The following is a 16,349-nucleotide window of genomic DNA, read 5'->3' as shown; positions in this document are numbered from 1 at the left end:
GTTTGTGCTCATGTGTTCCCGTATCTGCGCTTCTGGCGGGGGAGGGGCAGGAAGCAGCGTTTGCCTCTGCCTCTCATCATAAATGCCATTATTGCCACCTGCCCCTTGCCTGTGGTAATTGGTGGAGTTATTTTTACCTCTAATCCCACCCCTCCCTCCCCCCTTCCCTTCCCCTTCGTCCTCGCCGCATTAATTGGCGAGGGCAGGAGACCACGGCACATATTGGTTGGGTAACAAGTGGAGAGGGCCGGGCGGACGCTAGCAGCCAGAGCTCTAATTGGCTGCCTGAGAGGGATGAGGGTCATTAGGTTTAGGTGACTGCTTCGCCCCCTCCGCGCTGGCTAGCGTGCACATACGCTGAGGCAGGCGGGTATCTGCAGCCTCTCCCCCCTTCCATTCGTCCCGCATCTATAGGTAGCTCAACGTTAGCGCTCGCGGTAGCTGCGTAGATTGTTCTGGGTGACTCCCAGCCCGGCTGATGGGCAGCGAGCCACAAACACGACCCATTAGCTCACACGCTAGCTAGCGATGTTAGCCGGTCACGTTGCCTCTTGTCTAATTCCGACGCGTTCACCAACTATGCTAATTAGCCTGGACAGAGATGCCGCCGCCGGCCCCCACGTGGTTGTTGCCGTCCACCCGGGGTGGGAGGTGACCCCTCCCCTCCGCTGTTGCTGCGTCTCCTGACCGTCCTAGCATGCGGCGGCGGCTCCTCCGTCTTCCCGTCGACGCCGTTCAGCGCAAAGCAAACGCGCGACAGCAGGCTAATCCCAACAGGCTAATCCCAACGGGAGGTGGTTCGGCGTTCCGGGGTCTGGGCCCGGGCGTGTGCGCGTAGATGGCCGATGACGAGGTGGCTCGGCGCCCTCAGATGGGCTGTGATCGGAGGAACAGAACATTTTCCCCGTGGTTCCTTTCGCAGAAACTCATTTTTTGGAAAAGCTTTTTCCGTCTCCCAATATTTAAACCGCGGCCGCGGTTGAATTGAAGAACATTGACTGCGGTTTTACGGCGCGATGCTTCCACGGAAACACCCGCTCCCCGAGTCCTGATGGGTGTCATTTACCCAGAATGACCCCCCCCCCCAGCCATCGTGTGATGACATCAGCAACTTTCAAAGCAACTCCACTTTGAATCCGAGTTCTCTCCGTTCTGGCGGAGGATAAAACCGGCCCTGAATGACGAGGGGGGGGGGGTCAGGCGGCGTTCACGAGCCCGTTGACAGATAAGTCGGAGGGTTCCGTGGAAGTGCGACATACGTAAACCGTCCCCCCCCCCCCGAAAGTGACTAATCAACAAAGCTGGTGTTGGTTAATTTTCCAGTATTTGTTTGGACTCATTAGCATCAAATCTTGGCATCGTAGGCTGATGTATCGGGCGCCGTCTCTTCTCGCCGTGTTCGGCGTTCCTGAATCTGTGGATCCGTGTCCCTTTCTGTGCCCCCCAGGATCACCGAGCAGGTCTGGCCATCTCGGAAGTGGAGCTGACGGCCGCCAATATTTCCAACGTGGACCGCCGCAGCTTTGACCTCAACACGCCCTTCAGAAGCTTCTGGTAGGTTTTGCATTTGGTCACTTCCTGTCGTCTCGCCTGAAACAATTCAACAGGCCGGCTGCACCGTGGGGGGGGGGGGCAGGATGGGGCGGGGCACCAGTGGGGGCGGGGCACCGGTGGGGGGGGAGATGGGGCGGGGCACCGGTGGGGGCGGGGCACCGGTGGGGGGGGCAGGATGGGGCGGGGCACCGGTGGGGGCGGGACAGGATGCGGAGGGGCACCGGTGGGGGGGTGGGGGTGGGGCAGGATGGGGCGGGGCACCAGTGGGGGCGGGGCACCGGTGGTGGGGGCAGGATGGGGCGGGGCACCGTGGGGGAGGCAAGATGGGGCGGACGTCTGGTCTGGACGTCTGTGGTCTGGATGTCTGTGGTCTGGACGTCTGGTCTGGACGTCTGTGGTCCCCTTTTCTTGTCCGTTTCGTAGCATCAACGACGTGTTCGGCAGGTTCTGGATCACTCGGGCGATTCTCCCGTCCGCTCGTTAGCGGTGGAGTCGATTTGTTTATCCGCAGTAATTAAAGTGATTATTTTCAGAAGCAAAAAAAAAAAAAAACGAGGTGAGAGAAAAAGGTTCATATTTCGTCTGTGTTGGAGGTGGAGGCGTCTCCAGATTAGTGGGAATATCTGAGTGGACACAAACGTTCTACGTTGGAGTTCCTGGTGTGTCCTGGGGCAGGTGTGTCCTGGGGCAGGTGTGTCCTGGTGCAGGTGTGTCCTGGGGCAGGTGTGTCCTGGTGCTGACGTGTCCTGGGGCAGGTGTGTCCTGGGGCAGGTGTGTCCTGGGGCAGGTGTGTCCTGGGGCACGTGTGTCCTGGGGCTGGTGTGTCCTGGGGCAGGTGTGTCCTGGGGCACGTGTGTCCTGGGGCTGGTGTGTCCTGGGGCAGGTGTGTCCTGGGGCAGGTGTGTCCTGGGGCAGGTGTGTCCTGGGGCTGGTGTGTCCTGGGGCAGGTGTGTCCTGGGGCAGGTGTGTCCTGGTGCTGACGTGTCCTGGGGCAGGTGTGTCCTGGGGCAGGTGTGTCCTGGGGCTGGTGTGTCCTGGGGCAGGTGTGTCCTGGGGCAGGTGTGTCCTGGGGCACGTGTGTCCTGGGGCTGGTGTGTCCTGGGGCAGGTGTGTCCTGGGGCACGTGTGTCCTGGGGCTGGTGTGTCCTGGGGCTGGTGTGTCCTGGGGCAGGTGTGTCCTGGGGCAGGTGTGTCCTGGGGCTGGTGTGTCCTGGGGCTGGTGTGTCCTGGGGCAGGTGTGTCCTGGGGCAGGTGTGTCCTGGTGCTGACGTGTCCTGGGGCAGGTGTGTCCTGGGGCAGGTGTGTCCTGGGGCAGGTGTGTCCTGGGGCTGGTGTGTCCTGGGGCAGGTGTGTCCTGGTGCTGACGTGTCCTGGTGCTGACGTGTCCTGGGGCAGGTGTGTCCTGGTGCTGACGTGTCCTGGTGCTGACGTGTCCTGGTGCTGACGTGTCCTGGGGCAGGTGTGTCCTGGGGCAGGTGTGTCCTGGGGTAGGTGTGTCCTGGTGCAGGTGTGTCCTGGGGCAGGTGTGTCCTGGGGCAGGTGTGTCCTGGTGCTGACGTGTCCTGGTGCTGACGTGTCCTGGTGCTGACGTGTCCTGGGGCAGGTGTGTCCTGGTGCTGACGTGTCCTGGGGCAGGTGTGTCCTGGGGCAGGTGTGTCTCTCCTGCCTGGTGGTCCTACCTCAGGTGTCTTCCCTCCCGGGGGCCCGGCGATCGATGGCTGGGCTCCTTGTTGGCGCCGTAATGGCCCATTTAGGAGACACCGTCACAGCTGGTCGGGCAGAGCGCGCCTCGTTTGTTTATGCTCACTTGTTTGTCTTTTGACTCTTCTTCTCCCCCCCTTGTTGCCCCCCCCTCACCCCCCCCACCTACCCCCCTCCTGATTCCTCTACCTGCCTCCCGCGTGTCCGATCGATCTGTTTGCGTCGGCTCCCTTAATGGTCCCGTCGTTGGGCGCCTTCGTTAGCGCGCCGGGCGTAATTGCCATTTTGTGTGAAACAAAAAGTAGAGCTGGAATTAAAATGAGTTCGAGTTCGGCTGAATTGTTTTGATGTCATTGTGCGTGTGTGTGTGCGCATGTGTGTGTGTGCGTGTGTGTGTGTGTGTGTGTGTGTGTGTGTGATCGATCGGTAGCCCTGGGAGCGTCTTCCTACCTGCTGAAGGTTGGGATTAGCGAGAAACTCGTCTAATCACTTTGAGCTGTGGAGACTCGCTCTGGCTTTTCTATTGTTTAGCTGCTGTTAGACGGACGGGGACAGACGGACGGGGACGCCGTCCCCGCCGTGGACGCCGTCCCCACCGTGGACGCCGTCCCCACCGTGGACGCCGTCTCCGCTCGGCGTTTTATGAGGAGACGGAACCACGACCAGGCAGATACGAGCCGGCAAAGTCGGCCAACTTTCGATGGGGAAGTTGTTGCCCCCCTCTCGGCTGCGCTTCCTCCTTTATTCCTGTTTTCACAGCTCCATTAAGTTGCGGTTCAGTTTCGGGGCCACTTTTCGGTTCCGTGCGGCGAGGGTTCGGCGCTGCGGCCGCCCACGCTCTCACGAACGATTCCAGCGAACGTCGGAACGCGCCGCTCTCCGGTGTTGGCTTTGATCTTTGTCCGGCTGCTTTGATGTCGCGCTAAGCGCGGCGCTGGCGAACAACAAAACAGCCCAGGTTATTCTTTCCTTCTTCAATCGGCAACTTTTCAAGGATTTAGCCGTCGGAAAACAACTTTTCCGAACTCTTGTGCCAGTTTTAGCGTTTAGTTTTGACAAAAATCTCCAACTGTGCAGAAAGGAAGCGTTTCTCCTTCTGGGCCGACACGAGTCCACCCGGGCCGGTCGGCAGGTGTTCCAGGTGTTCCGAGGCGTCAGATCCCTCTGTGATCGTTTCTATAATAATCTGGAGTCAGAATCGGATCTATTTCAACGTTCCAGACGTCCCGTCAGCGAGACTCTTCGCATCCTTCAGTCAGACGCTTCGTTTAAACAGTCGACACGTTTCCTGCTGGCGGTTTTCCGCCCGTTTTGACGGGCTGACAGGCTGATGAAATGCTCATCAACCGGACGTCATTTGCTGCTCCGGCGCCTTTTTTTTTCCCTTTTCAACGAAATGTTCTCCGCTGGAATGACGAGACTTGGACACGGAGCAACTCTGGGAGTTTCCGGTTGCATCCGAATGTCTGTTTTTTCCCACCTCCACGGTCCCGCCGCGGAAAAATGGCCCAATTTTAAAGGAAAGTTAACGGTTCCTTTCAAGGCTGGAGCGTAAATGAAGGAGCGGGCTTTTTCTTCCATGATTTAGGAACGCTGGATGAGTTTAGCATGTAGCAGAGGGGAAGGTTATTGTCTGGAATAAAGTGAGCACTCACACAATTTAACAGCCTGAGATTCAAAATGGTCTTAAATTGTGGATTTAACTGTGTTTTGGAGCCTTTGAGGCTCCGGTAATTGTCTCTGCAATGACCCCCCCCCCCCATCCCCCCCCCCCCCCCCATGGAATCATCCCGGCTGTGATCCCTCTCCTGCTCCTCTGGTGTCTCATGTCTTCCCTTCTGCTCTCGTCACATCGGCAGAACGGTTGGAAAGTTTGAACCGACCTCCTCCACCTCCTGTACCTCCACCTCCTCCTCCTCCTGTACCTCCTCCTCCACCTCCTGCACCTCCTTCTCTACCTCCTGTACCTCCTCCTCCACCTCCTGCACCTCCTTCTCTACCTCCTGTACCTCCTCCTCCTCCACCTGTACCTCCTGTACCTCCTCCTCCACCTCCTGTACCTCCTGTACCACCTCCTCCTCCTCCTGTACCTCCTCCACCTCCTGCACCTCCTTCTCTACCTCCTGTACCTCCTCCTCCTCCTGCACCTCCTCCTGTACCTCCTCCTTCACCACCTCCTGTACCTCCTGTACCTCCTCCTTCACCACCTCCTGTACCTCCTGTACCTCCTCCTCCACCTCCTGTACCTCCTCCTCCTCCTCCTCCTCGTGTACCTCTTCCTCCACCTCCTGTACCTCCTCCTCCACCTCCTGCACCTCCTTCTCTACCTCCTGTACCTCCTCCTCCTCCACCTGTACCTCCTGTACCTCCTGTACCTCCTCCTCCACCTGTACCTCCTGTACCTCCTGTAACTCCTCCTCCACCTCCTGTACCTCCTGTACCTCCTCCTCCACCTGTACCTCCTGTACCTCCTCCTCTTCCACCTGTACCTCCTGTACCTCCTCCTCCTGTACCTCCTCCACCTCCTGTACCTCCTTCTCCACCTCCTGTACCTCCTCCACCTCCTGCACCTCCTTCTCTAGCTCCTGTACCTCCTCCTCCTCCTGTACCTCCTCCTGCACCCCTTAATTGCCCTCTCCAGTGAGGGGTATGTTGAGGAAACCCCCCCCAAACTAATCAATTGTTTCAGCTTCACTGCCGAGTCAGAGCGGGAGAAGGAGGAGTGGATTGAAGCGGTTCAGGAATCGATCGCGGAGACGCTGTCCGACTACGAAGTGGCTGAGAAGATCTGGTTCAACGAGGCCAACCGGAGCTGCGCCGACTGCCGGGCCCCCCAGCCGGAGTGGGCCTCCATCAACCTGGGCGTGGTCATCTGCAAGAAGTGCGCCGGTGAGTCCAGCGCTCCGAGTTCAGGCCCGTTTTCAGTGTTGGAGCAACTTTTCCACAACTTCCCGACGAGTCGATAGGGGCTGAAATCCGATTCTTTTTTGTTCTGTGTGGTCGGCAGCTTGTTTGTGCGAGCGCTGTGACCCGGAGGCTCTTTCCGAGTGCGTTCCCAGGTGATAAGCCACTTAGGGGGGGGGGGGTTGTTGTCTGGCCCCTGACTCTCTAATCTACTTGGCAACGCTGGACGCTGCAGATGAAATGACAACAAAGATTAAGCCGCGGGTGAGAACTCGGAGAGATCGCATTCTGCTTCTTGACCCGCTAAACGTGATTAGAGGGAGACGGCTGATCCGGAGCCGTATCTGATTGGTTGCCCCCCCCCCCCCCTCGCCATCCCCTCAGGCCTGAAACCGCCTCACCTATGAGGAGCGCCTGTAATACCCGACATCCTCTTACTAAGTGGACGTAGGCGGGGGGGGGTCCGGGGGCCGCTTTGAATACCAACAATGTTTCCCACTTTTAATTAGCGGCGCTGGTGTCGGGGACAACGAGTGGTGGAGGAAGAGGAGCGGCGTAACGAGAAGGCTGATGGTGAAGATGATCCCGTTCTCTACCCGGAGAACGCGCTCTGTGAGGCGGAACGGCGCTAACGCGGGATTTGCCTCGCTCGCAGACGCCGAAACCAACGTTCCCCAAATCTCGAGTCTTTATTCGCCGTTGATTTCTGCCCATGGAAACGGGATCGACGGCTGAGACCCGCGAGTGCGTTTAGCTTCGTCCCTGAAGCAAGGCAGCGTTTAATTACCGAGGCCTCATCTGTGCCCGTGCTCGGAGGGGGATTACAGACTTGTTTATGTCGTGATGGGAGCCCGAGGCGGAACCCAGCGCCCCGACGGTGTCGTTGACCCAGACCCGAGTCCTCATCCCGACCCGGCGGGAAGCTAACGTTCACCGTTAGCGCTGCAAACCTCCCGCCGTTGTTTTGGCCCCGCCCACTGTGGGATCAGGAGGTCCCTGTCCTCGCGTGGCACTCCTATAAAGCTGGATGCAACTTCTGCCACCCGTGTCCGCTGGCAACAGTTACCACGGCAACCTGGAAACACACGGAGCGGCTGGCTTTTGTTTCCCTCCGACTCGTTGGCGAGCGGAGGGAAAATGTCACGCGAGGACGGCGAGGCTGAGAAAGTGCTGCGGGGAAAGTTTTTAATTGGGGCTGAAATCTTTTTTGGGGGGGGGTTTTGACAATTTTATTTTTTCGGCGTGCGCTCTAATGGGGCTGCCCTTTTGTGTGCCGTTTTTTTTCCTGTTTGGGAAGATGAAGACGTCCATGACGGGCTATTTATGCGGCGAGGATTCGCCAAGCACCCGGCGAGGCGAGGGACGCGCCGGGTTTTCAGCTTCATTACTTTCAGGCGGGCAAAAGTGGCCGAGCAGCTCGGCGAACGGCGCGCGGGTGTAGCGGCGCCGCCGGAGTGAAACGCCAACGCTCCTTTGTAGGCGAGTGCGGCGGAAATCGTTCTTTTGTGCCAACGCTTTGATAACGTTCACATTTTTCCAGTTTATTAAGCGAACTGACGTCCGATCCGGAAGGTTCTGGTGTTTCCACGGTGTCTGGAGCCAATGCTAACAACAGCATTGTCCCAAAAGTTAGCACGTCTCAACAGGGGTGGAGTGTTGCGACCGTCGTTGGGTCATTTAAGCGTATTTCCCCGACTTTTCCCACTTTCCTTCGTCCGAGTTTGTTCCTTCTAAAACGCCACCTCGGGGTTCCTCAAGGTCCAATCCTCTGCCTCTTTACTTTTGTCAGGCACTCGAGAATTCCGTCCTTGGACTTCCCTGTTAGCGGGCGTCCCGGATGAAAACCTCAATCCCGGACGTCATTTCTGCTCCGTTTGTCGGACCCACACCCTCGTTTGCCGTCTCTTTCCTCCGCCGAGGTAGCGAGATCACGCCGGTGCTAAACGGATCCTCTTTTCCACGCCGCAGGACGACAATTCCCATCCACACACGCGGCGTGCGCTCCTGTCAGATGCATTATGCGTCTGCAGTCAATCTTTGGCCGTAATCAACCCCCGAAGCCGAATAAACCGGCCGACCCACAAACAGAATGAATTACTCATGATTCATTAGCGATTAATGACCCTCGTTCGTTGCTTTTACTTCCAATTAGGGAGGGGGGCTGACGGGGCCGAACGTGCCTGAGCCAGCGAACCGGCTTCCAGTTGTGCTTCGCTTCTTTGTCTGCTAACCGACTAGCGACAACCTGCGCTCTAAACGCCGCCGTTTGTCTGGTTCTTAAGCCGTTTTTGTTCCTGCGGTGGTGTTTTCCAGGGCAGCATCGCTCCCTGGGCCCGAGCATCTCTAAAGTGCGGAGCTTGAAATTGGACAGCAGCATCTGGAGCAACGAGCTAGTTGAGGTCAGTTAGCCGCAGCGGTTTTGCAAAGTATCAGCAATTTAAAACCCGGATTAGCCGGTTGCTGTTTTTAAGACCCGATTTTTCAATTTTCTTCCTGTTCCTCATCGTTCCAGCTCTTCCTGGAGGTGGGAAACATGCATGCTAACAGCTTCTGGGCCGCTAATCTTCCCTTGGAGGAGGAAATCCACAGCGGGGCCTTGGCGGAACAGCGCGCCACCTTCATCCGCAGGAAGTACCGAGAGAGGAAGTACCGGAGGGTTCTGGAGGGGTTGACCGACCCGGAGCAGCTCAACAAGGTGCAACTTTTCCCAACAAAACTTTAAAAACCGCAATTTTTACGGAAGCTAGTTTCAGCCAGAATCGGGCTAACAGGGTGAGGTGAAACTTTCCTTTAATGAATGTACACGCCTCAGGGCTTACAGTTCAGAGCGATTTCAAATTTATATAATATTTAATTCAGTAAATTCTACGTTTTTTCCCCCCCTTCAGGTTTAATCTCTGCATTAATTATTTCGCGGGCCGACCGGCTTCTCACGCGCCGCTTGTTTAGCTGAGACTAGCTTCCCTTTGATTCTAGTTAAACACTTTTCCAGCCATATGCTGAAGTTATTTTTTTAATTTGAATATTTTAATGAGTGCGATCTTCTCGGCGTTCCTCGGCAAACAAGCAGAGCAGATGTGCTTCAGTTCCAGCGGATCCGCTCGCCGACTTCCTGTCAGGCTACCCTCAACATTAAAGCTACGCCTTTCGCTGCGCGCGTCTTTAAACGATGTCGGCGACGCGTGCCGAGCGCTGCTTTGTGCTTCTTCCCCGTGTTGAATACCTCAAAAGTCTCCCGCGTTCGTCTGTTGTCTGAAAACTTTAGTTGGTGTGTTTGCATTTTCCTTCTTTGCTACAGTTGCTAGCAATGCTGACAAGCGTAAAGCTCGTGAATGCTAAACGCCACTTTTTTTTTGCGTCAGTGAACTACAGTCCTCCCCAGTCCTGAAACCGGAAGAAGCCTGTTTAAATAGCATTAGCTAACTTCAGTAGCGTGAAAGCTCCTCGCGATGAAACTCGATAATGCAACATTAGCATGTGGCTAACCTACGCTAAATCCCCACACAGCACACTAAGGTTAGATCTTATCATCGTGATGTCCAATCAGGTTGTTTTGGAAATGTACTTTAAAAAAAAAAAATGGCCGCCAAAAATAGCCAGCCCTCCTTGCTAGCAATGACGCCATCAGACAGTTATCAGGTAGCTGCCGACGTCCTATCATAAGTACATAAGTATGTAGAAATGTTCCGTATCTGCAGTAAACAACAACCACGTTAGCAGTAAAGTGCTAGAATGCTACGTACAGACTACGAACCATTTCCGAAACGCGCAGTCAGTGGGGCTAAACTAGCCAACACCAGCTTTTTCTATCTAAATACAACAAATACAATTAAATTTAAAAAAATATTTCCCAGAATCCCGCCTGTCCGTGGCACTGAGAACCGCTGGGGGCGGGTCTTATTGATTTCCAGCCGGTTGGTGCGGCCATCATTCCAAATTTGGGGTTTAGCGTTTTATTGCTCGTGCCGGGAAGCGTCTTTGTTTTGCTCCTTCATAAACCGAGGCCCTAACGGGCTGAAATTCCACCTGTGTCAGCGTTTATCCAGATATTCGCTGCCTTTTCCCGCAGATCCAGAGGCAGGCGGACGTGGGGGGGGGGGTCGGGCTAAAGTAAGGAAGATATTTACTGGCTAGCCGAGTGGAAAAGTGGATTAGGAGCCGCGGCAGAAATGCTAGGGTGGGTTTTTTCTTTCAGCTTTGCAGACTTTTCTGTCTGTGCGGGAGTGCGGCACACGTGTGAACAAGTGTGTGAAGCACCACACGTGTGTGTGTGTGTGTGTGTGTGTGTGTGTGAAGCTGTTTTTTCAGTTTCATTGGGAAAAAAAAGTCGCAGTCAGATCAGCCTGGACGGCCGAGTTCTGAGCATCCTCGCTAGGTTTCCGGAGAGGCTGCAACATTTTAGCTAGCGTGCTGAAGTGGCTACGCTAGCGTGCCGAATCCGAACCGGAGGAACGCGTTCCACAAACAAGGACGCTTGAGTCTAATCTCATCGGGCGCGTTGCTCCACTTCGGTGTCACACTTGCTTACAGTAGCGCTAGCGTCAATACGTTAAAAAACAACAAAAGCTATATTAAACCCGCTCCTCTGGGACTTTCCTCCGGAATAACATTTCCTCATCGGCATCGGCAACTTTTCCTGTCACGAAACGAGCTCAGCGTCTTCAGACGGGGGTTCTGGAGGGTTCTGTTCGCCCGTCATGATCTCATATCGCGGTGACCTCCACCAACGCTCCGTGGTCCTCCGTGGTCCTTCCGATGAAAGGAGGGGTCGCTGGTTCAAATCCCGCCGTTTTGCCACTCGGCGCTGATTCCCTTTGTCGCGGGTCACGGCGCCGCGTCCCAGCGACCGACCGGGCTGATGGAAGGCGACAGCCAGAGTCGGCCATGTTTTTCATCACTTCTTTTATCCGGCTCTTCCCAAAGCTTCAGCGGGCGATACAGGTGACTTTAGCAGAGCCTGACGGGGGGGGGGGGATCGTTTGTAGCAGGTGTAGCACCTAGCACTAGCCGCTAGCACAACTGTGGCAGCGGCAGGACATTAGCTTCATTAGCTCCTTCTGTATCCTGTAGCTTCTTCTTCCAGGAAATAGTTATTTTCCTGATATTTAACGTGGCCCATTTGTTCTCTTAATTGCTCCTCTTTTCGCAGGGATTAGATGTTTAATCAAACGACCCCCTGCGGGGGGATTAAAGCCCGATCTTATTTTCACTCCCCTTTCGAGATCAAACTCGATTCGGAACTCCAGATGTGTTTTTTTATGCCACTTTATTGGTTCTTTGTCCTCCATCAACCTCCTGCGCGGGGAAGCGGCGGCGTTGAGACGACACCCCCATGGAATCAGTCTGTGTGTGTGTGTGTGTGTGTGTGTGTGTGTGTGTGTGTGTGTGTGTGTGTGTGTGTGTGTGTGTGTGTGTGCAGGCACTATGTGCAGCCGTGGCGTCCCCCAGCGTGCTGCAGACCATGGAGCTGGTGTTCAGCGGGGCGGACGCCATGTGCGCCACGGGCGACCCGCTGGTCTCCACGCCGTATCTGCTGGCCCAGCGGGCGGGACAGAGGCTGCAGATGGAGTTCCTGCACCACAACAAACTCACAGGTGAGCCAAGCACTTGGGAACGTCGGGAAGACGGCGAGGTTTATACCAGGAGAGCAGAAGGGCCGGGATGTTTGCAGGAATGGCTGCCAAAACGCAACGCTTAACTTATTTATGCATTCCTGGCCAGCTAGGTGGTTGCTAACGGCTAACCGCTGTGAATCGGGGAAAGGAACAACGAGGAGGGAGGAAATGCTCCTAAAATGTGACAATTTTCAGGGATCGTTGCTTGAAAATAAACATCCTACACACACAGATCGGCTAAAGATGCTCATAAAGATGCTAATAACTGCGGTGTGTTTATTATTCTACTAAATATGAACAGATGAGCGCTGCATCTATATGATTCATTTCCTCTTCTCTTTAGCTAGCAGCTGTTAGCGTGCTGTTCCGGGTCTCATTAGACGACTCGCAGCTTTCTCACCTCCGCGCTGACACCCAGCTAGCTAGAACTCCTCCAGGATCAGTTCTGCAGAGGGACCGTGCTGGGCTGTCACGCGGTCGTGGCTCGCCTCCTGCTGCAGAGGCCCCGCCCCCCTGCAGGTTTAGCTCACGACGGCCCTCCGCTGGGTGGGGCACAGTCACACTCTTAGCGCAGTGCGCTAGTGGGAATACGGACTTTTATGGAGCTGCCAATCAGATTTAGAGCCGCTCGCCGCGGTGCCACCAGCAGTGAGACGGAGGAGAAATAACCCACAGTCGTGACTCTCTTTGTTTCTTTCTTTTCCCTGCTCACGTTGGCAGCGGCAGAGGCGCGGCGGCAGATGCGCGGCGTTCCCCCCGCGACGGGGTGTGTTTGGTTTTGGCGCCTTGACGCAGGACCAGTGTTAGATTAAAGGAGCGCGGGGCGCCACGGGCTGAGGCTGCCGGGAAGATTCCGTTTTACATAAACTACTCCACCGCGTCCCTGTAAACCTCTGAGCGCCGAGCCTGTTAGCGACTGCTAATTGCGAGCCGAGGTCACCTGGTCACCGTGGCGATGGTCATTACTCGGAGGCCTGCTCAGAGACGGGCGTCGACACGCAGGTTCACTTCCTGGCTCCGCCGTCGAGCTAGCGGGTTCCTTAAGCTCGTTACACGTCTGGAAGTCGTTCGTCGTAACTGTCAGACACTCGTGGCGCTAATGAGACGCGGCTCCAGCCGAAGCGGCGAACTTCTGCCGGGCCGAGCGGTGTCAGGGGGAGTCGGCGATTGAGAAAGTTGCCGCGTTCTTCGGCGAAAACGACAGAAAACTGCAAAGTGGATGTCGTTTGAATCGCATTTGAGTTTGTTCCTAGCCAGCGATCTAACGTCGCTAACGTTAGCGTAGGTTCTCGTTGCAGCCTTGTTGCCAGGTCGCACCGACGTAGTCGCTATCACGGCCCTCGGAAGACTTTTCGCTCAACAGAAGTGGAACTTTCTCGGTTGCCGTGACGCCCGTTCACGCCGTTAGCTGACGGGGAAGAAAAAGAGGCCAAGACATTGAGAAGAAAAACCAGAATTCTTCGCTTTAGCCACCGAGACCTCGGAGACCGATGCTGATCCGTCCTCCGTTCCTTCCATTTTTGTGGGTTTTGGGTCAGAGAACTTTTCTGGCGCTCTGAAATAAAACCCAGCTTGTTTATATGAAAGCTAGCTAAAGTGTGGCAGCAACAAAACTGTCTCAACTCTGGCGGTGAGGAAGGAGGTGGGGGGGGCGCCTTTGCGTCTCTTCACGAGCGGAATTGTGCTTCCAATTTGTAGGAATCTAAATAGAGGACCTCCGGTCGTCCCCGGCGGGGCGTTGGAAAACAAAGCTGTCATCCGGGCGCCTCCGCCGGCCGCTGCCTCCGCCGCCGCTCATTTGTGGCTCCACTCACGGCGGCGCGTTGCCACTTCATTAGCGCCTTCCCTCCCCGGTACCGGTGCATCCTTGAGCCTCGGCGGACCTCATTCTCCCGCCCAACCCGCCTGCCCCCAAAGCACCCTGAGATACTGTCGGAGCGTATTAATTTCCATACCCCATCCCTGTTTCCATTAAAGACGCTCCGATGGCGCCTCCCTGGGGCGGAGCCTCCTCGCCGTCCGGGCACCCGGGAGGGCAGCTGCGATGATGGATCTGTCCCTCGTAGTCAAAGGCGTCGGCGGCGGTGGTTCCGCGGATATTTTTAGGCTCTTTTATCATTCGCTCTGTCCAAAGTAGTCCCAAATGTTGGATGTGAGTAAAATCGAAAGCATAAAGGATATATGAAGCCGCTCCTCCAGCCGGTGCTTTGTTTCCGTCAAAAGAAGAAGGAGCCGAATTTGAGGAATGATGGCAGAATTCCAAGGTCCGACGCCGGTTCTGAACAGCGTGATGGATGTGGCGTCAGACGTCCAATACTGATGAGTCCCTGCTTTGATCTTCTCAGCTACCTCAATGCTAATCTGCTCGCCGCGAGGTCGACAGAACTGGATCCGAACTTTTGCTTTGAGGATCACGACGACTCGAAGTTGAACGATTGGCATCCGACGTGTCTGCGGCGCGCTGGCTAATGAAGGACGCTAACGGTCCGATGCTAACGTACGCAATGCTGCTAAGCTAACCAGCAAGTTACCTTTTTTCCAGAAGGACCCGAACCACAACTGTAAACGGTCACCTTGGAATGTTCTGTTGCTAACGGCGTCAGCGGTGGCGTCGCCTGATCAGCGCCGCGCTACGACATCGTCCATAAGGCGCCGATGCGAAACGGCTACAACGCGGCGCCATTCCATCACCGTGGAAACAACAGTCACGCCGACAGCGAGCCCGCGACGCCAGCGGGAACGCTAGATTTAACGTCGCAATTTTGATTCCGGCCCGCAGCGGCTTGTTTGTATCGCGGAGCTCCGGCCGGCCGCCGTCGCCATAAAACGCCGCATAAAAGCGCCGGCTGTCGCCCGAAGTGTGAGCGGCGATGCGAGCGCCTGAGTTATGCTCGGCGCCGCCTCTCCGGTCCGCCCAGGAGGCCGCGGCGCAGCTTACTGTTGACATCACTCTGCTCCCTCTTTAAATGACACACCGCGGATAAAGAGGCGAAGAAAGTTTTATTGCCGTCACCCCGGCAACCCTCGAATCTCCGAATCCCCCCGCGCATTAAAAATTTATCCAGCCGGCTTTCTGAGGGGACAATAAAAGCTGCTCCAGCACACAGACGCTAAATCAGGGGCCCCGTTTGGTCCGGGGTCTCTATTCTGAGCTTGTTTATGTTGTTTATCTTATAACCGATACACCGTTAGCGTAGCTTCCACCCCGGAAAAGGTCGGGAAGCCAAAAGTCGCTCTAAAGTTTAGTTCTGGGCAGAGAAGGAAAAGTTTATCCGTCGTCGTGTTGACGTCGAAACAGTGTCGCGAAGTCACGCTAGCTTATGTGGCGACCTCGTCTAGGCGTTTGTTTATAGTTGCTCGTGTGTGTCCGTCCGCTCTCGCCGGTGACCGTGTTCCTGACCATCGCCGCGGGCAACCGGGTGACTAATTGAGCACTCTGTCACGTCAACGTCCCTCACCGGGGACCGGGACGCCTCCGTGGACAACACAACGCTGTCTTAGCCAGGACTAGCTGACAGTCCCGGGGGACCGCAGCCTGGCGCGGCGTTCTAGCTCCGGGCCGACCATTAGGCTCCGCCCCGTCCCACAGACTGGTGGCGCCACTAATGGTGGAACCAGGCAACACAATTTAACCAATGTTAGCTTGACTGAGGATAGCATTTGTTGGCTAAACCATCATCCAATTAATTAGGAAACGTAAGCTGACAGAATACGTCCATATATGGTCAAACACCAAGAATTTGATAGAAACTGGCGTCGAGATCCATGAACGCAACTCGTGATTGTGGTTTTTTCTATTTTTTCGAATAAAATCCCCATAAATGTCGTATATTGTAGCGCTAATCCAGCGTGCTGCTGGTGCCTGATGGGTCCACTTTTCCTTCAGATTTTCCCAGGATGGACCACTGGTCGGAGAACGCCTCCCAGTCCGACTTCCGCCCCTTCATGGACGGCTTCCTCTACCTCTCCTGGAGCCAGGCCAAGACCTCGGCGGAGCGCCGCGTCCGAGACGGTGAGTCGATCCATCAGCGCGCGTGTGAGTTGTTTAAACTGGGCGTTTGTCAGAGGTCCGATCCAGTTAAGCGCCGGTCGATCAATCACTGTCGGCTCGTCAGCTGTCGAACCGCCGATCGTTTAATCCGAGCACCAACGCGATCAATGGATCCGTCCTTCAGACGGGATTCTGCACGGATCCCCCCGGGAACGCTTGTCAGACAGAAATATGCGCTCGGTTGACTCGGTGCCGAAGGTAAAGTTGGGTCAGGTTGGGAAAAAAAAAAAAGGCAACAGAGGAATTTTGGTGCGACGCTCCGGAACTTCTGCTTCCTTTGTGTCGGAGCCAGTTGGAAACTTTTAATCAGGCAGGTTTTCATGCTCCTCCACCGCCGCTGAGCCTCCCGCCGCAGCGGCCCAACAGCTGGAGGCTTCCTGGGGCCTGTGGGTAATTAGGAGAGGGAGCCAGCTATGGACGTCACCCCTGGGGACGGGGGCTTTGGTGGGGAGGTGGGGGGAGGGGGGCGACAGCTACCTACCACTTCACTGAGCTGGATCTGCTGCCTCCCGGGTGAGACGACC

General features: G+C 56.0%; 1 protein-coding gene across 2 annotated transcripts in view; it reads left to right on the top strand.

The window, feature by feature from the left end:
- Positions 1 to 16,349, top strand: part of arap2 (ArfGAP with RhoGAP domain, ankyrin repeat and PH domain 2) — a 60,051-nt gene that overhangs the window by 21,091 nt on the left and 22,611 nt on the right. For both annotated transcript variants that reach the window (XM_029840438.1, XM_029840439.1), the window contains exons 10-15: positions 1,448 to 1,554; positions 5,945 to 6,144; positions 8,473 to 8,558; positions 8,672 to 8,854; positions 11,579 to 11,753; positions 15,661 to 15,786. In XM_029840438.1, coding sequence (XP_029696298.1) covers positions 1,448 to 1,554; positions 5,945 to 6,144; positions 8,473 to 8,558; positions 8,672 to 8,854; positions 11,579 to 11,753; positions 15,661 to 15,786 — 877 coding nt within the window. The remainder of the gene's footprint in view (positions 1 to 1,447; positions 1,555 to 5,944; positions 6,145 to 8,472; positions 8,559 to 8,671; positions 8,855 to 11,578; positions 11,754 to 15,660; positions 15,787 to 16,349) is intronic.

The sequence above is a fragment of the Takifugu rubripes genome, chromosome 8 (assembly GCF_901000725.2).
Source record: "Takifugu rubripes chromosome 8, fTakRub1.2, whole genome shotgun sequence".
NCBI lineage: Eukaryota > Metazoa > Chordata > Actinopteri > Tetraodontiformes > Tetraodontidae > Takifugu > Takifugu rubripes.
Note: the sequence above shows the minus strand (reverse complement) of the source record. Positions and strands in the feature narration are given on the sequence as shown.